Source organism: Aythya ferina (assembly GCF_964211825.1).
Source record: "Aythya ferina genome assembly, chromosome: 1".
Classification (NCBI taxonomy): Eukaryota; Metazoa; Chordata; class Aves; order Anseriformes; family Anatidae; genus Aythya; species Aythya ferina.
In genome coordinates this window covers 149,971,023-149,991,374 of record NC_140296.1, presented here as the reverse complement: position 1 = coordinate 149,991,374, position 20,352 = coordinate 149,971,023, and the positions used below count along the sequence as shown (strand labels likewise).

Sequence of the window (20,352 nt, the reverse complement as noted above, 5' to 3'; positions counted from 1 at the left end):
CACACATTATTTGGTTGAGTAAAGAACTAAAAACTTGGCTAACTTACTAAAGTTACGGCTGCCTTTACCATATAATAATATATCACATCAATAACCATTACTCTTCCTTGTTTTATAGTAAAGGGACTTGGGAGTGTAGCTTGCTTTCTTAAAGGTGTTTATTTACAAAGTAATTCTGTTCTTTCCTTTTCTTATTCATTTCCTTACTGTTAGCCTGGTTTCCTCAGGAAACAGCCTGTGAGATATTGCTGTCTCTCTGCTAATCTTTCCACCCCGCCATTCCCCAGGGCAATTTTCGTTTCACTAATCCAATACTACCAAATGCCTGTGGTCCAGTCCATGTCCTAGAGGTTAAGCAGAAAACACTGGCCGGATAGCAGGGTGAGCACACTGAAGGCTGAAGACAAGACAGGGAAGAAAGCTGAGCCTTTAGGTGAGCCACTGGGCACTGCCTTACTGGACAACCACGACCACGAGTACAAGGCAAGTCACCACTTCTGTTGCTCTCAGCCAGCCACCCCATGTGCTGCCTTCTTACCCAGCTGTCTGAGCATGGGGAGGAGAGAAAGACAGAAACAGACAGACAGACTTGAGGGAATCTAAAAATAACGTAGAAAGAAGGTGCAGCACATACATTGACTGGGACCTGGAAATAATTGAAAGCACTGTGGGGAAACATGGAGATATTAGAGAAGATTTAGGTACAGCTATGGATTTGGGGAACCTAGGCAATGGTAGGAAACAAGGTCTGTTAGCTCAGCTGTTCAGGAACAATTTGTCTGTTCTCTCTTCTATGCTTTGTTGTGGATATATTTCACTTACATCAGGGTTAAGCAGCAGCCAGGGGCTGAAGCACTGTCTACAAACCTTAATCTGGAGAAATAATTTCCAGGCAAGCTTCTCGTCTCAAGTGGTATCTTTAAAAGTGAAATTAACGCTCGTGTTAATTCAGATGTAGCTGACAAGTAACAACGCATTAGGATGTTACTTATTACAGATTCTTAATGTGCTGAACTCCATGTCTGTTTCTGAAAACTACCAGTCTGTTGAAGAAAAAGCCTAAATGTTTAACATTGCCCACAGAGCTAAAGTTCAAAGATGAATCATAAATTTAATGTGGTCCATTGAAAGGCGAACTGTCTACAATTTCACAGAACAACTAACCCCTTTCTCTGGAGAAGATGACAGCTGCAGGGCTCTTGATGATTCCCAATGAGGACAAACATGTCTGGGGTCTCTGTTTCGGGAGCTAAGTGCGGAAGCCCTCAAATAGCACCTATTTCACTGCACTGCCTCTAAGGCATTTGTGCAGCACACATTGCCCATACGTTATTTAAGCCACATGATAACAGCTTGGTTGGTTAAAACTTCTTTTGCCTACCTACTCCTAAGGAGAATCTGACTGCAAGTTACTGACTGAACAGTGGGTGTGTACCTTGCAGACCTTCATGACTGTGCAGGACGTTTTTCTTAGCAATAACAGGTCTGACAGAATCACTGGGGTCTGCTCTGAGCTCTGCACATGCAGAAGCCCATTTTACTTCAAAATTCATGTCAGTGTTGTCTGAGGTTCCTGGACACACCTATACAGAAACCTCAGTTTTCATAACCATAAGCAATGGCCACACAAAATTTTAGGACAGTACTGGGAGGTTTCAGTAAGGGTTCATCTCCACAAAAAGGGGGGTAAAACGTCATGGATCACTGGTCAGAACTAACTTTATTGCAACCGAGTGGAAAACACTTGTAACACAGCACATAAACAAAAAAAGGAACACCATGATTTTGGATGGAAGACACTGTATCTGCCCTGCTAGGCCAAGACAATAAACTGATGAACAAGTACACGTGTAAAAGGGCAGGCAAAAAGGAGGATAGAGTAATATGCAGCATAACAAGACTGCTGCATATTGAAAACTGATGGAGTCCCTCGTGAAATTATGTTTTGCTGAAATAATTCCAGAGTGTTTATTCCTTAAAATTTGTAGAAGATTTCAGTAGCAGCAAAAGTAGCATCGCGTAAATTTTACCCACTAACCAAATGTGTTAGTTTGCATGAAATCTGTTTCTTGTTCTCACTCTTCCAAAACGACATGTTGCCACTATACTTAGCCACTTGGTAGCAATAATATATAAAATGAACACTTTCATACATATGCAGTATATTTAAACAGAAGCCTAACACGGAATCCAATGAGCTACGCAGGTCTTTGTGGCATGACAAACATTGTGATGTTAAAACATGGTGCATTTTACTTGCCTTGCTAAACTGCCTACATAAAGATGCACTAGAGAAAATGACACCTCATTAAGTACATTCTTCTCCTTCACCTACTCTTTACAGAGGCACTTACCCTAGGAATATTTTCTACTCTTTGAATACCCAGCACTTCTATAGAATAAATGTTGCAAACACAAGAAGAGAAGAGCTTATAGGACAATCGGCTTCAGATTTACACTTGCAAGCATTTCAAAAAGAGTGACAAACTACTTTTTTTTTTTTTTTTTCAGAGCCTACAAGTTTTAAGGACCTGTGACAAATTCTAGGGCAAAAATTTAGCTTTAAATAAAATTAAATTTTTCAAAATTATCATCCTATTTCTCACTGAGAGGAAAACATCATCTGATCAGAAATTCCAAAATAAGAATTTTGTGTAACACCTTTAGCCACCCACTAATATGTGGTAGCATAAACCTTTACTGCTCACATCTGGATAATGGATGCTAGCACCTGTGCCAAGAGTGTGTCTCCACTGTAAGTCTGGAAATAACCACAGGGGCTCTTACTAAAGCTGGCCTGGAAAGTGGAAGCACAAGGAATTACAAAGATAATTGGGCACCCTGCATTTGCAGTGCCACACAAACACCATGGGATGCTTTCTGGACCTGCACATCTGGAGGGATTGTACTCCATTGTGGATTTGCCAGTGTGTGCTGACATCCTTAATTCAAGGATCTTAACTCAAGGATCTCATGCTTGCAAGAATGGCATAAACAAGCCTAGAACTAAATGATTGATATCTGACACTTCTGTTTTTAAATATATATATATATTTATTAAAGCACTATAGGTCACAATGCTTAACACTTGTGCTTGACTTCCGAGCTACTGATGTTGTATACTGTGTCACTGCGAGACAGTCTGACAACAGCAACACTGAAATAATGAAAAAAATTAATGCACTCTGCAGCTTAGTCATGATGAGAAATGATTCCAACCTTCCACATGCTTAAAACCTTAGCCTGTTTCTTAAAACCTGGATACACAAGATGTTCCGTTCATATACCTTTATCTCTAGCAGTAAATGCTGATTTAATATTTTTCAATGATCCAAACTCACCTGAACCAGATGAGAGCTCAAGGCACCATACTGCCGATTAGACTCACCTTCCCAAAACTGGCGGCATTAACAGGTTGCGTGTCATTTTTCTCACAGAAGTCCAAGTAATGCATGTAGAGAGCACTTCGAGGAATGCAAACACCTTCTGCAATCTCATAGTTCTCCTCCAGCCTTAAAAAGCAAATATCAAACAGAGAAAACTGCAAGTATGTTGGATGTACAGTTAATGGTGTGCAAAACTGTATCTCTAAGACCAAACTCTACAGCTTCTGCTTGTCTACTAAGTTTTCACTGCTCTGTTCTTAAGAGTTCCTTCCAATTCTCTGCCATAAAGCTTGCTTGCTTGATTTGGCTGGTGCTTGCTATTCAAATATGTAGATTGTGAGTTCTCAGAGGCAAGTGAAGATTAACACAACGGGATATTGGACTGTAACTACGCCCCAACATGCTATTTTCTGGAAAAAAATAAACTAGTAATCTGTTATACCCTGAAAGCATGTAGCAGTAAACGAATGTAAGTACAATTATTGAACAACAACATTCACTGAGGGGCAGCAATCTCTCATCTTTACAGGACAGGTCACAATTGGTTCGTGACACTCTTTTCACTCGTGTCCAGCTGCCAAATCCTTACCTGGAGGAAGCATACGTGGCTGAAGAAAGTTACTTGTAAATAGTGAAGAATATGCACAAAATTGTGTCTCTACAGTGTTTTCTCATTATCGTTGATTATCAAAGTGAGAAAAAACAAGAATCTATGATCTGCTGAATGCAATAGTGAAATAACATCCTCCTCTGCCTTGTAGAAATGGTTATCATTCATTCCCACATGCAAACACACAACTATAACTTTTTTTCAATATGCGTCAAATACATGTATAGGTATATGCTTCACGTGTAAAATTTGAAATAGCACTCATCATAAATCTATAGATTACAAGATGAATTCCTTTGATTTTTTTTTCTTCTGATTGCTGACCCAAATAATTTCAAGAGCTATTTATGTACACACCTAACTTTAAAACCATAACCTTGTCACCCATGGTATCACTCGAGCTTTTAAGTTACAAGTGTGCTCATCTGCCTTGCTGTCTGGGAGAAGAAGGTGTGTGCAACTTCCTCTTAAACATCTTAGAAAAGTCATATATTCTCAGAAAACTCCAATTTTTACAGTAAACAGTCCCCTTGGATTTGATAGCTGTACAATACTGTTCCAAATATCAAGTTTTTCTCTTTCATTGCCTTTTCCAAGACCTACCCTTCCTCCATTTCAGTTATCATGATCATTCGTGACTGCAAACTATTTTAATAATATATCTGGCTAGATGAATGGAATCAGTTTGTATGGGCAACATCTATTCTTCCTTGGTTTCTACAGGAATATCATCACGGCATCTTTCCTCAAATTCATAGTGCTTTAACAAAACCTTCTTTCAAAACCTGGAGAGTTCGTTTGTATACTATAGCTGCTAATTGGAATGTCAGCTTCCGTGACCAAGACAGGACAGAAAGAAAAGCAGTTAATTATTTCTGTTCATATCTGATGAATTTTTCCCTTTTTCTCCTCTCTTTCACAGAGAGTCATTAGTCTGACACTGAACAATGCTCCATTATACCTGAACTTTTTTTTAATGATCAAAAAAACCATCTTGCTCCACTTCTTTTATTTTCCTGTCTTTTATTTAACAACTTTATCATGTTTTGAATTCAGCTTCATTCTACAGTGCTGTAGAAAGATAATGAACTCAACCTTCTACCTAACAAATCACTATCAGAAATAATGTATATATAACATTTTAAATATCCTAATAAAGCCCTGTGAAATCCGGTAGTTCAAATTGAGACCTTTTGTACCACTATCGTATAGCAATAAAACCCTAATCCTCCTACAGGAATGACAATTTCATCTGTCCCCATTACTGTTTTCCCCTTTATACTTATATACTTCTAGATTAAACGAGATTGTTCTATAGCAGAGTCATGTCCATGGTGTTAATTGTTAGACTTATTTTTAGATATGAAGGCAACAGACCAACTGTGATGTTACCAACGCTAATTGCACAAAGGACCCTAGAACAGATTAATTTTGATGCACTATAATTATTTCGGTGAAACTACTTATCTTGGGAGAATCCATCAACTAGCAGTGATTTACTTTTCTCTTTTTTACTTAACTTTAGGCATGTTGAAGAAAAAAAAATGTTTTGTTGACTTCATCTTCACAACACTGCTACTATTCAGAGCACCTATACTGTAAGAAACCAAACTGTACGGACTTAGGGTCATTGAATAATACTTTGAAAGATTAGACATTCACACACATACACACACGCACACTCACCCCAAACTGAGGTAAAATAAAGTTTCACACTTACAGTTTCATCAACCAGCTCACCAGAGGATTAATCACAAACATTTTAGAGCCAAGTGTCTAGCAAGCTGTAGCTTTACAGATAATAATGAACACAGGAATAAGGGATGAGTACAGGATACTATTTGTATATTCACACCTTAACGCAGGCTGGTGTAGGTTCCCTAATTATTATGTATTTTGCAATAATGCTACATTTACCTGGCCTTTCCATTCATTTTGTGTCATCAATGAAACTAAACAAAAAAAAACAAAACTAAACAACTAAAAAAAAAAACAACCATCATTCCTATTTCCAGGCAAAGGATATTTAGGCAGGCTGACAGTCATACAGACACGCTTCTGCCATCTTCAGCTACTCCTCATTTATAGTATTCAATGTACCTTCTCCTTTGAAGAGGCATAAGCATCAAGGATAGATCCCCATGGGATTGGTGTTCACTCTTTTCAGTAAGATGTCAGACAAGAAATAACCAATAGAAGCAATGGCAATATGGACCAAGTCACATTTTTCCCTTATGTCTTGTTTCACTTTCCCTGCTACTTTCCTTCTCCTCTTTTTCTTTGCTACTGACATTTCCTCTGTTTGTGTTCTCCACTGCTCCTTGCCTTCATTTACCTACAAATGATGGTAGCATCTCATAGAAAAAAATGTAACATACTCTATCCTGGCAGACACCAGACCAAGGAGACAAATGTCATGCTTCCGTTTGCCAGAAAAAGGCAAATTCTGTACCTTACCCTGAAATCTGGTCAGTAATTTACCTCACCACTTCGATCACTTGAATCTTGCCCAGAGGTTCCTGAAAGAGGGTGGGACACCCAAGGGATATTCAAGTAAATTTCATCTTTTGTCTTTCTTGACTGTGCAAAAACTTGGTCAGAGTCCTGAGCAGGCAGAACTGTCAAACAAGTAAAGCCAAATCTACAGAAAGAACTCAGTGCAGCTTTTGTACAGTGCTGACCACAATAATTTACCAACTCATGGGTTGCTAGGTGCCACCACAGTACAAATAACCTGATGCTAATGTGTCTGGTTTTCCAGAAGAGTGGAAACTCGACATCTTCACACAAAGCAAGCTTCCTACTTTATAGCACTTTGATCACAATGTTTGAGCTTCTGATTTTATTTAGTGTATCAAACGCAGTAGCAGAGTTTCTCCAGGCAACACCGATTCAAAGCTGCAGTACGGAGGCAGAAAACCGTATAGAAACCACGAGAAAACTGTTCTGTGGTACAGCTACTAAGCTGGCAAACTACTACCTGTAGGTCGATTGATAAATGAGCATATCATATAATTCAGTTTAACACCAGCTAAAGAAATTAAACTTGAAAATGCTTTCATTGCTTTCTGTTTTATTTTTGGATGGAAAATCGAATGGGAGAAATTGCAGATGCTCCAGAAGACTCTAAAGGGAAAAGGTCTAAACCTAAAGGTGTAAGAAATGTAACACAGACAGGACATAACAGACAGGTCGTAAGCCAATCCACTAGTAAGGGAAAAAGAAAAGATGATGTAAGCAGCCTTTTGCCCCCCCAGAAATCTAGTATTCTATTGCAAACACTCACTGAATGAGTACTAGCGTGCACACTGCATTCCAGCAGGGCTCAATATCCCAGGAGTTTAGGGATTTACTAACCTTTATGACTGAGGAAGCTTGAAAGTATTTGGCAAAAGACTGTTTACAGTATTTGCATGTTTTCTTTTGGGAACAGTATCACTGGCATGTTCTAATTAACTCTGACTTCTTGGCTACTATGCTATTTGCTCCCGTGGAAAAGACTCTTAACTGACTCTACTGCAAAATAAACACTATTCTGAATTTGGGCCTGGAAAGTCCTGTCTGCTATTTCATTTTAACTAGATTGATCTTTCTTATCTTGTTTGAACTGTATTGGAGTTGTTTGGGTGAATAATAGAAAATAATAAAATGCACCTATGACATTTGACTATTATTTTAATATATTTTTTCTCAGTAGTCACTCTCCTCTTACATTCACATTTCTTGAACCTCTGAAAAATAGCAGTTTGGTGGCATAAAAATGTACAAAGAAGCGATGGCTCAGAACTAATTTTTTTTAATTTATATTTGCATATCTCAGTATTTGTACTGGAAGCATCTGCAACTTTAGCACAAAAGAACACTGAATACTTGCAACAACATTCTGAATCCTACAGTTTGTTGTTGTTTTTTTTAATCAAAAATTTAACTGATCAACTTTAAAGAGATGATACATTAAGTTATTTGAATATCCTTAACTGAATGGATTATTCTTTCATGTTTATTCAGTTACGTTTCCCAAGGGGCTGACAGAATCAAAAAAAAACATTTTGCTAACATTGTATTTAAAAAAATAAAAAAGCAAACATTTTTTGCCCCAAATATATATTTTTTAATCAAAAAACAAAAACAAACAAAACAAAACAAACAAACAAAAAACTAAGAGAACTACTTACAGGTGAAGCAAAGGCTTTTATTCAAAAGACTCAAAGCAAGCTAAGTAGTATGGGGCTGCACATAACATGCTCTGAGGCTTGGCAGATTTCTCTGTAACAGAGCTCCGTTCTGCCAGATACAAGGAACCTCCTGGAAGCTGTTTAATCACTTGCAATACTAAGAAAGCTAAACCAGAATTAAAAACCTAAACAAAGTGAAAAGTCACCAAAAGTTTAAGAGATGATCTATGGAAAAAGATGTCAGAACTATGTGCAATGTTACAGATTGTACAGCTAAAAATACTTCTGTAAATTATAGCAAACTGCATGTGTTCATTTTCCATAGCACAGTAGACTGACTCACAAATTTTCCTCTTCTAATCCTCTCCCTCTCCTTCTCTCTTCCTAATCACCCATCTTTTTAAATGCTCAGTAAATTTGTAAAAGGATTTTGACAAATACATAAAACCTCAAACTGTCTTCTTTTGTTATCTTTGATATTAAATTTCAGATGTGTTATTAAAAAAGTCAGTAAAGGTGGCTTCATCACACTGAATCAGTCATTTATTTCTTGAACAAAATTCTCAGTATTAGTCTTCTTTTTTTGTGGAATAAGTATAACAAAAACAACAAACCACAAATCACCAGCTGGCAAGGTGGCAAACAAATACATCAACGAGATTTTCTAAACTGTATCAGAATTTTCCTATGTTTAAACAAATCTCATAGAAGTAAGACATTTGCTGAGAAATGTTATATGGGATGCTAATGAGCAGTTTATATACATACAGTGAAAGTATCTTTAGAACTTTCTAAGATGTCCAAGATCTCTATCCACTTCTCATGGAAAAAAGGGTAGGGAAAAACACCAGCGTCTTGATTTTTTTTAAAAGGTATCTTACCATTGCAGAGTAGCTGGAGTTGAGTGTGGTTTCGATGCTCTATTATTTTCTTTTTCCTCATCTGTTAAGAAACAAAAGAATACTGTTTAATTTCAGTGGGAATCGCTCGGGCACTTGTGAACTGGTAAGGGCTTATCTGACCAAAAATATTCTCAAGTGTCAAAGCTTTCCCGAAATATTGGCTAAAGCGTGGCAATGTAAACAATGATGCTCCCTAAGCTAGTATCTGCAAATACTGCTTAAGGCAATAAAGCTTGCAAACATCACTGACAGCAAAAGCACAGTGGTGTAAAGGAATGATGACGTTGGAAAGCATAAGTTTATATGAAAGAGGGAGGATCTTGGACCTCTCACAACATGTCAGAATAAAAAAATATAATAATAATAATAATTAAAAAAAATATCTTTCACATGCCTTAAGAGAACACGTGCCTTATCCAAACTGCCTTTTTCTTACATTCACATTAGATATGGCATTTAACCTAACAGGGTTCATCTGCTGTTGTGATCTTAATGCATGACATACATTAAGTATTTGTAAACTTACAAAGTTAATAAAAAACAAAGTTAAAAGCATTCTATAACAGTTTATTTAATTTTAGATTTTTTTTTCCTGATATTATTTCCTGTTAGCTGTTTCCCAGTGTAACTCTTTAATTTGCTGACTTTCCAAAAAGCTAAATAAAAGCTTAATAAAGGGAATGAAAATAAAACTGCTTTAAAATACTGGATTTCTGCTGGTTCACATTAGTCGTTTTGAAAAATTTTAAAATACATATAGAATCATTCCTATCAAACTGTGATTTGCAAAGCATATAAAACATTCCTAAAAGTAAGCTGGTAGTCTGAAGCACAATCCATTTCTTCAGAAAGCTGTTCTATAGAAAACGCTGTTGTTTTAAGCATAGTTGGGTATTTTTACAACTTTGTCTCCAGTTAAAGCACTAAGGGTTTGATACTAAAGCACTAAGTTTTGATACCTAAACGAGGTAAACCACTGCATCTGTACACCACGCTGCAAGATTCACTTCTTCATGCCATTAATTTTTAGAAGTTGCTTAAGACAGCCTTTAGGACGCTGAATCTTAAGGCAGGCAGAGTATCCCTCGGACTACCAGAGCCCTCTGGGAGGCCTTTTGTGCAGTCCCAAAGAACTGGCACACAGAAATAAAACCCGGCTTCAGAAAACGCTGTCTCCAGCCCTCACGCCACAATACTTCTTCCATTACATACAGGGCAACTTGTGTTAACTGAACGTCCTTTAGCCTGTGAAGCCAGGCCCTGAATGTCAGGAAAATCCAGATTTACAGTTATCCACAGACACGGGGGCTGCCCCTCTTCTCCATCTGCATGACAATAGGCCTCTAATTATTGGACCGCACACTCCTTCCCTGCCTTTCAGGGGCCCGCTTTTATTCAGCCCAAAGGACCAACATACACATTTCAAATCACTTTTAAATTGTGTTTTTCATTTGTTTTTCCTAAACAAACGGTCTGCGTGCAACAAACCTTCGGCACACAGGGCTTGAATGCCGAGTGGCCACGGCTGCCGCAGGCTGCTTGAAAACAGCCCCTGGCCTCGCCGGCAGCAGGACAAATGCCTTCTCCTAGCGGGAGCCACAGCTGCACAGCACAGATTGAAACCACTGGGTGGATAAAATAATCAGGGCCATCCCTTCGCCCAACACCTACTGCTTCGATATTCTTACCCTTAACTGACAGCACGAACACCCGAAAGAAGTGTGCCTTCCTTGAGGGGTGGCTTGGGGAGGAGAGGGTGGCCATGTCTGCCCTGCTCTGTGGTGTAAGGTGCTTTTAGGGTTGCATTCAGGGTTTTCCAGAAAATGGGTTGAGTGAACTCTGCCTGGGCTACCTCCCACCCATTAGGGCAGGCGAGCTCCCACAGCTGGTGAGGAAGGCTCCATGGGGTGGGCAGGAGGCATGACCAGAGTGCGGCACAGCCCTGCATCACTCTGCTTGCTGCAGCATCCCCACCTAAAATACGGCTAAAACAGGCAGCACGGCTTGGGGGGGGGGATGCAGAGGAGCCACAGCAGCTCCACAGGCATGGAAGCTGCAGCAGCTTCACCCGTAGGCCAGGCCTGCCAATGCCCTGTGTGTCTTCCAGCTGGTCCTGAGGTAAAAGTGAAAGGAAACTACTGAGGAAAGTTTTGTCTCAGCAAAGTGTTGTGGGCAGTAAAACACTGGCTGGCTGGGGGAGTTCCCCCGGCTTTAGTAATGAAAATTATGGCTGGCAGCTGTGGGAGTGGGCAGGCCTGGCAAACAGGGACAGGTCTGTGGTGGCAGGAAGACACCAGTCTGCTGCTGGTTCCTGTAAGAGAAGTCACTGCAGCAGCCTTTCCACAGACCATAGTGTTATCTTGCCGGTGACATTAGAGGAGAAAAATGTCACAGCGATATACAACTGAAGCAGCTGACCATGTGTCAGCAGCGTGGGGGGGTCCCGTCCTCATCCTGGGTGGGGAAACTGCTAGGGAGACACAGATCAAAAGTGCTTGGCACCATCAGTCTAAGGTGAGGCCATCCTAAACTGCCTCTGGCTTGTGAAACCAGGAGGCACTGCTGCCCACCTTCTCCACCTGGAATAAAACTTTGATTACCTTTCTTGATTTAAAGGGGCTAGCATGCAAATGTACATTATTAAATCTAGTTAGTGTAGATGAAAGCCATTTAATCTTCTCCTGCATATATCAAACTATCAGACATCAAATCAATACCCAAATTATACAATGTTAGAATCTCTACACATCTTCCATCCCTCCCCGTTATTTCTCATTCACATTAAGACCTGCAAGCAGGCATTTTACCTAAACCTGTGTGAGACACCATAAGCTACCCATACTCATCTCCTTACGTGTATTTGTTTTAACCAGAAAAATTAACAATAAGATTATGAACTACCATTTAACCCCCCTCCTCAGGTATGTCTTTTTCATGGGGATCCTTCTGTAAGACTCTTCAGCAAACTCCAATAATTGCCCTATGATATACCAAGCAGGAGAATGATAGGCTTTGAAATTTTTGAAAAATGTTATTTGAGCATATTTTCCATGAAAATATTTACCCAGTGAACAACTAGATTTTCAACGCAACTCAAATGTTCATAGTTAATGCACATCTCCCCTAGAATCAAGCCTCTGTAAAAGAATACAGAACTTTTTTGTTTGTTTGTTTTAAGCCAATGGATCATCTGTTAGCCAAATTGTTTCTCATTTTCACTAGGTTTTGGATAAAATATTTATTTTTAGAAAACTTTCACTGTTTTATTAAATATATAGAAAGAATTGTACATGGCATTAGAATGGAAGGGACCTAGAAATACAAACTTTTAGTACGACATATAAAAATATTTTATTCTGCCTTATATAGTTTAAACATATAATCTCATCAGATAATTGAGTAGTAATAAACAATAAATATCTCCATTCCTTATATTTTAGTTGATAGCAGGGCAACTAATGTTTTCCCTACTGAGCAGGAAATGTTTTGTGTAACTCTGGACTCAGGTCTGATCCCAGATGTATTTGTATAACAAAGAGAATGAATGCTGTTTCCTCTTTTTTTTTCTTCTTCATTTTATCAGAACCCTTCGCAGCAACACTGTAGATTAAAATGAAACAATTGCCTTTACAATTCAGTACATCTAAAACCCAACCTATTTGGTAAAGGAAATAATGACACTTAAAAAAGTCTTGCTTCAGGACACTGTCAAAGACAGTGTCTTGAACAGAGCTAACAATTCTCCTGTGACAAATGGAAAAGGGTGTGAAGTCATCAGGAAAATTCCAGGTCCTCACGCACAACTGTAGGTATTCACACAAAAAGTAACTGCACAGACATAAATCCAAAGGAGCTACACTCAGCACCTCTTAAGCATGCTGCTTTAAACACAGCAAGTGAAACATCCACAAAGTGAAGACCCTGCACTAGTACACATTTTTCTAAAATGTTGGTATTAGTCTCTGTCATAACTAAAGTGGAGTTAAAGCTCTGCTTTCCACTGTTGGGGTAATAGAAGTGTCCTGTACTTTCCAGGGAGGTTTGTATAAATCTCAGAGAATCTCTGAGGAGCGAATACAGTATTCATAGCTTTATCTGGATAAAATCCTTCAGTAAGTTCAGGTAGTTCCACATCTTTTAGATGAATAGCCCCTTCCTCTGTAGCCCCTGTAAACCAGGCTCTGACTGTTCTCAAGAGTGCTTTGTCCTTTGCCAAAATGAATTAAGTGATAGTAAGAAGCTGCCTTACCACTTACTTCCATGTAGTCATAAATATGATTCAGGCTCATTAGCATGTATGCTATACTTCAGAAATAGTGCTGTGCCTTTTTTTTTTTTTTTAAACACTCTGAGAAGTATGTGAGCATAGTTATAATTGAGTAGGTATGATTGGGAAATAAAGATTTTTCCCACAAGGACAATTTCAACAAAATCAGTCATTTTCTTTTTGTCTAAAGACAGGGAAAAAAAAAAGATTTTCCAATGGGGGAAAAAAACAGGTTTATTTCAAACAACAAAAAAAACTATTGGATAAACATTCTGTTTCAACCAGTTTGAACACCGATTTTAAACTCTTTTTTTGAAGTGCAAAAAGTAGTAATATTTTCCTCTTATGAATTGTCTATACATTTACATTTCTAAATGTGCAAAAAAATTTGGACCAGCAGCCCTTCCACTTCATCATGTAAAATCATGATTCCTCCCACAGAAAGCTGAAGTTGAAACTCAATCCTTGAATCATTCTTTCACACCTTTATTTTATTTTTGGAGAATCTTGCTCAACACAGTGTACAGAAAAGGTTTTTTTCCTTTTAAATATTACGAGGTTACACTATGCCCTTTTCCTGTTGGTCTTTTGACTAACATTTAGAGGTAGAAGTGGTGGAAGGAGAAGTATTTAGAAAACCAGAAACTGAAATAAAATTATTGTAGAATTTTTATATTGGAATGAAAATGCTGGTTTAGGACAGGGCATTAAAAGGTCCCAGGAGGGTAAGAAGTGTCCCAAGAAGCAGCAAGACAATGGGAATCCACATCAACAAGTCATTGCTTCACAGTGCAGTGCAGGTTCAATAAGCCTGGAGGTCAGGAGGAGCATAGAAGAAGGACCTCTGCAGCCCAATGTTTGGATGGTTCTATACTCCACATGTAGAAAAGGAGGCCAGCAAAACTATAGCTCTTGTCCTAAAACCCTATGAACTGTAAAAATATCTAGGAGAGTAAGTATGATACTGTGCAAGAAATCAGTGGATATCCTCGTAGTCTTCCTTAGTGGATGCATGCCCCCTCCAAAACAAAGAAAGAACAACAACAACAAAAGTAAAACAAAACAAAATCCATATTTACCTCTGGTAGAGTCCAGCCAATAAGTACCTAGTGTATTTAGAGGAAAAGGAAAAACAAACAAACAAGAACTAAGAGTTCAAGAGAAAGATAGATGATCCCTTCTTTTGGCTGCAGACAAAAATTGGAACTCCCTTGACAACAGTAATTTTGACCACTGTTCTGAGGAATTCAAATAGGGTCACATAGGTTTTCTCACAACATTTTACCTCCTGCTGCTTAAAAGTGTATGACAGAGGCTGGAAAAAAACTGACATGGAGGTTTGGAAACTTCCTGGTTGTTGTGAGGGCACTGTTAGAGAAATGTTAGAAAGAACTCAAGGTCTGGAAACCACATAACATGATGCTTATCGAGGCAAAGCAGATGCTGCTACTTTGTTCTGGATTTCACAGATTACTGTGATAATTTCAAAGATTCTTACTGTTGGGTAAATGGCTTAATTTTCTTTCCTTTTTCTTCGCTGCCTATTCCCCATTGCTCCCAAAAAAAAGGATGACATTTCAGGTAGATTAATTCTCTGATCTGCACTGCAAAAATGCTGCTATCAGTGCGAAGGAAGCAGTTGAAAGAGCTGGCTATAAGAAGGAAGCTAGATTAAATCAACTCTCATTTGGGCTTCTATAACATAATGTGATAGTTCATTTGGCACACAAATTGTGGGATAATTCATTTGTGTATTTGTTTTGTCAGCTCTAGATTTGCTGCTTTTCATTATATTCACTCACCCCATAATTTTAGTGACATGAGACAGAATGAACAACCATCCTATTTTCTCAGTGCTGCCCACTGAAATCCCTTCTCTTAGTCACACTTGCTGAGCCACACAGGACCAATTCTTACTGTCCATCAGGATGCAATGATAATATTGTCTTGAACTGTGAGTCTAAGGAAAAGCTCACTAAGGTCAATAGGATCAAATCCTGAATTCAGACTCCATTAAGAATCTGAAGTCACATCTCATTCATTACAGATTATTTCTGTCACATTCTTAGTAGCATAAAACCGGGTAAAATGAATTTAATAAGTCTCACAGGTTCTCATAAAATGCAACTTAACAAGTGTATTCTATTTGATTTTCACTACAACCTGCTGATGCCTTTCTTTTTAAAATCAAAAAGACCACCACCAGAAAACAAACCTATTTTATTGTCTTTGAGGATTCTTTTCTACCATCCTTAGCTTGGGAGTCATGAATAAATACCATGTTTTTGAGACTTTCTTTGCAGAAGAAATATTTTTTCAAAAGAGACCCCTGGACTAAAAAGAGTAGGATCCCAACATGGAAAATTCTGTGATCTAGAACTTTTTACTGCAAGGCACATAATTTTACAGTGACATCAAAATAATGTAGTTAAAATGCCAAATAATGTAAAAAGGGACATTGGAGATTTAAGATGTGATTAAAAATGTGTTTTATAAACTTATGTGCTTGTATATTATATAGATGTATTTCTGAATTAAAGATTTCATTCTGCATTAAGGCCTTGTAGCAAAGTAACATAGGAAGTACAGAGATGAAAACTAACGTTGCTTTAGTCAAATTAAATAAAATAGAAATCGAATAAAAAGAAAAATTAAAAGAAACTAAAAAGTGCATTACAATTTTTAAAATAATTTGGTTATTTAAAGGTATTCAGAGATATCTTTAATTACCTGTGCTTAAAAAAAAAAAAAAATCAAGATCTAAAAGTTATTAGAAGAATGAGAAAAAACAGCTATTGTAAAACCAGCTAGATTTAGAATTGTTTATTCTCAATAACTAAAGAGAAAGCAGCATCAGGATTCATTTATTTATTTTTAATCTGATTGTTTAATTCTTAATTTAAAGATTATATATGTGTGATTCAGTATAGTAGTATTGAACAAGAGCACAATTCTTCCTGTATTTCAGCCTCACAGTGTTTGCTAGTGAAAAATAAAACAGATGGGTTTACTCCTGAGCTAATACTAATAACACACTTTAGAGGTCATCCAAACTTTATTCAGGGACACACAAATTCTTCTGGATGTTTTAACTCATAGATTGCATTACTTTTTTGTAAATAATGGGAAGTAACCAATATTCCAGCAAAAACATTGATAAAACTACTGGATGTGTCAGTGAGTTGACTCTTCAAAAATACCTAATAAAAAAAATTATGAGGATGTGGCTGCATATATAGCAGGAAATTAGCACTCGGATACTTTTACATGCACTTTAAATTAATGAAAAGCTACTTACTTTCATCGTTAGAAACATTCCCCAGAGAGGTGTGACTGGAATAACGTTTGTTTTCACTTTCATTGAGACATCGTTCAATCCAACTCTCTGCAAAACAACAAAATTACTCTTTTTTGTTTTGTCTTTGCATTGAAAATAAATTTCTAATACACAAAATTAAATGGAGCATTCTTTTTCAACAGATGGTCCTGTGAAGCATTTGTTTAAACATGCTCAGTCAGAAGTTCTTTAGCAGGAAAACACTTTCTTGCTTTCAGACTCACATGTTGCTTTTTTTTTTTTTTTTTCCTTTTAAACAGAGGCTGAAATGCTTCCATGCACATAATAAAATTCTTTAGGATATCCGTTCTCCTTCCCATCACATGCTGCATTAAAAAATAATTATTTCATATGGGAAACTGAAATGCACAAACTGCATTAACTTTTAAGTCTTAGTCTGGCAAAGACATATGTACCTGAGTATTTCCACTGCTTTTGCAATGGTGGTTTGCATGTGTAAAATCAATCATTCATGTGAATTTTTGTTACAGTGGAGCTCAAACTGTGCTTGCTGAAGCCCAGTCTGAGACTCTACCAAGATCTTTTCTAGGTTGGTATGAGCCCCAGGTACCATGCCAGGAGCTTTCGAACTACTAGAGCGCTTGTCATTCCTCAGTAAGTGTTCAACTGCTCCTTTCCTCCCTCTTTCTCATTTCCTATGTATTACACACACAGTCAGATGAGGCACAGTATTAAACTGATTCAACTCTGCTGTTCCTCTTCTGGAAGCTATAACATGCATCCCCTGATGATTTTAGAGGATGCACCAGGCTCAATGGAATTTACTGTTACAGGTCTTCAGGGCAAAAGTCACGCTTTCCTAGGTGTCTCCTTGGACAACGGATGAAATGAGTCCTTGGGTTTGCCTGGAATCCCTGGATAATGCTACGATAAACTGACCCCCCTCATAACATTATTGTTCAAGGGCAGACACGTGGGCAGAGGTGGGCTTATATTCACAGGGCTCACTGTGGTCAAAGTAAGAAAAGGAAGGGATAGGTGGGAAGGCTGCAAGATAATGCCACAACTTACAACAGGAAAGAACCCCACGGAGCAAAGAGACGCATGAGAAATAAGGGGAAACAGGCCTCGTTGTCAGCAAACTGCTGGAGGCAGAGATACCTTCAAAGGGACAGAAGTGGACACAGGTTGCTTTCCATAGGCACGTCAGGCTACCTGCACAGAGCAGGCAGGCCATGAGAAAGCCCATGGCAGCAGCAGGTGCGACAGGACAGCAAAAGCTGTCTGTGTGGGTTAGAGAAGGTATCAGCTCGCCATCAAACCTCACCGTGCCAACAGAGCCTCGCGACCGCACTGCCTCCTCCCTGTAGCCTAGCCCGTTGAGGTGCAGCAGATATCCTGCACTTCCCTGATGATCAGCCAGACTAAGTCTGGTTGCCCATGGATTTGTCAGGATATTTCTCTTCCTACTGAATTCAACATGGCCTTGTATAAAAATCACTTTCACTGACACTGCAACTTAAAACTTCCCAGGAAAGCCTACACTGTCTAACCTGCTCCCGCATAGCTGTTAACCCCCAAACCTGTGGGGAATTCAGTGCAGTGCTGAGGTTTTCCCTCCTCACGCTGCTCAGCTGCTTCAGCTGGGGTCGTACCACCCCCTTGTCCAAGGGCCAACACAACAACACAGCCGCTCTGTGCCAGATTTCCTTTACTGCCCTAAAAGTGAACTAAGAGCCTGTCTCCTTCCCTGTTTTAGTACCTTAAGCTGGAGGGCAGGATCTTCACATGTCGCTATGAGGTGATGAGAAACCTGCTGCTGAGAATAACACCAGAGAGCGGAGCAAGAAGCCTTGAGAAAGGTTACCCTACCTCCTCCTCCTCCTTTCAGCGCACAGCCATGGCCGTACATAATTCCCTTGGCTCTGAGCCCAGCTGCAGGGAGCACAAGCAAAGGCGGCTGCCATTAGCGCCAAGGAGAGACCGATGCCCAGCTCTGCCCTTTCTTTTCCTCCCGGCACCAAGAGCTGGGAAGCTGGGACTCATCCTCTTCCCTCGGCAGCAGGGAACTGGCAGCAGCCATCTTTAGTCACGTTCCCTGCCTGAGGAGTAGAAATAAAGTTTTTAGGCGTTGTTTACAGTGCTTTTCTGGTCGCCATCCTTGTTCACATGCTGTCTCTGATCACTGCTTATACACCCCTTTTCGTCGGTAAGGAAGGCAGTTTACACTGTAAGCTATCACGCCTCTGGAGTAGGGCACGGTTACGGTTTAATTATGTGCTGCAACTACTTTGGTCCTGAATCACCCCAGTTCAGCTCGCTGCAGCCTGAGTCTGGCTTTGTCTTTGTGGCCTTGCATTTAAATAGCTGATAGAAATTCTTCAGGCCTGAAAAGATACATGACCTGTCTGGCGGCAAAGAATGAAGAAAACTAACTCTTTTGAGTGAAAATGTCAGGGAGTTTATGGCAAATTTGTCAAATTATTTGGCAGATGACAAAATGTGGCAACACCAACTAACTCTTTAAAGGCTGTATTCTCATAAACCAAGTAAAGTAAAAGTAAACAAGTATTCTAAGAAATTCCTTCATTAAATAAGTAGATATTTTTTTACTGTTTGTATAAAGAGAAAAGTTCTTACAAAGCTTTTAACTCCCAATATTAATAAGAATGCCCTCAGGCATTAAGAGAAAATATAACTGGTTTTGTTGAAATTGAAAATACTCCCTTCAGGAGCCCACAGATGCCAGATATGGTAGCACCTCACTTTAAAAAAAAAAATAGACTCAGAGCAGACAAAATATAAAGCCAACATTAAGTATGATTTTTAGAAGTTCTTTCAGAGCTAATAACATTGCCGCAGCATAATGAAGCCACCGGGCAGAGCCCTGTGCACACCAAGCACTCTTCTTCTCACCACTCAGGTGCACAACCGTGGCACCTCTAGACTGATGTTTCATTACTTGCTGCTAAGGCTGATGCCAATCACACTCTACTTTAGAGAGACAAGGTTACATGGTATGGAAGTTTTTATATGTTTAGAGCCCAAATTATTGCTTTTGGTACCTCCAACTTCTCACAGATAGGATTTCATATCAGGAACAGTCAGAGTCACGGAGGAGGGTTCAAGCAGCAATTAAGCAGAAGCCCATTATCAGACTGGGTCACTAAAACAACATGAAAAAAAATCCAAATTTCTAGTGGTTGGTGCCCATGAGAGCAGGAGAGAGCCCTGCATCTCACAAGGCGTATTTTTCCTCACTGTGCTTTCAGTGCATCACATCCTAGGGCATCTCTCCTCCCTGCTCCCTGGGACTCCTTCCCACCCTGAGGCCCAGCGTACGATACCCTCAGTCATACCAGCACAATGGTTTGAGCAAGGATCAGCACTAGCTAAAAAACATCTGGGCAAAAGTAATTAATTAATATACAGTAAAGTGTAGTATAGTCATACACTGATAACTCCGTACTGTTATGCTGTATGGAAACTATTACAGTCTTATTAGTGAAGAATGCAAATTAGATGCATTTAATGACATTTTGAAGGGAGACCTTTAAGTGCTGTATCAATTATTTAGTTTTGCAAGGATCAAAAGTAAATAAGAATGAAGCACACAACTATGTCCCTCAGCCACTGAATTAAAATAAATTATATCTTTTGCAGGATTCCAGTGTGAAGGAAAAGAGAAGATTATCAAATTACAGTAATTTTGCC

At 38.9% G+C, this 20,352-nt stretch overlaps 1 protein-coding gene across 2 annotated transcripts in view; it reads right to left on the bottom strand.

The window, feature by feature from the left end:
- The window catches only part of RFX4 (regulatory factor X4), a 91,561-nt gene that overhangs the window by 58,491 nt on the left and 12,718 nt on the right, over positions 1–20,352 (bottom strand). Inside the window, exons 1-4 of one of the 2 annotated variants that reach the window (XM_084506812.1) lie at positions 18,511–18,598; positions 16,639–16,725; positions 9,053–9,113; positions 3,389–3,512 (exon numbers count right to left, since the gene is read on the bottom strand). In XM_084506812.1, the coding sequence (XP_084362938.1) occupies positions 3,389–3,512; positions 9,053–9,113; positions 16,639–16,725; positions 18,511–18,550 (312 nt within the window). In that variant the 5' untranslated portion in view covers positions 18,551–18,598. Of the gene's footprint in view, positions 1–3,388; positions 3,513–9,052; positions 9,114–16,638; positions 16,726–18,510; positions 18,599–20,352 lie in introns of those variants that run through there. The other variant, XM_084506811.1, reaches the window with a different exon arrangement.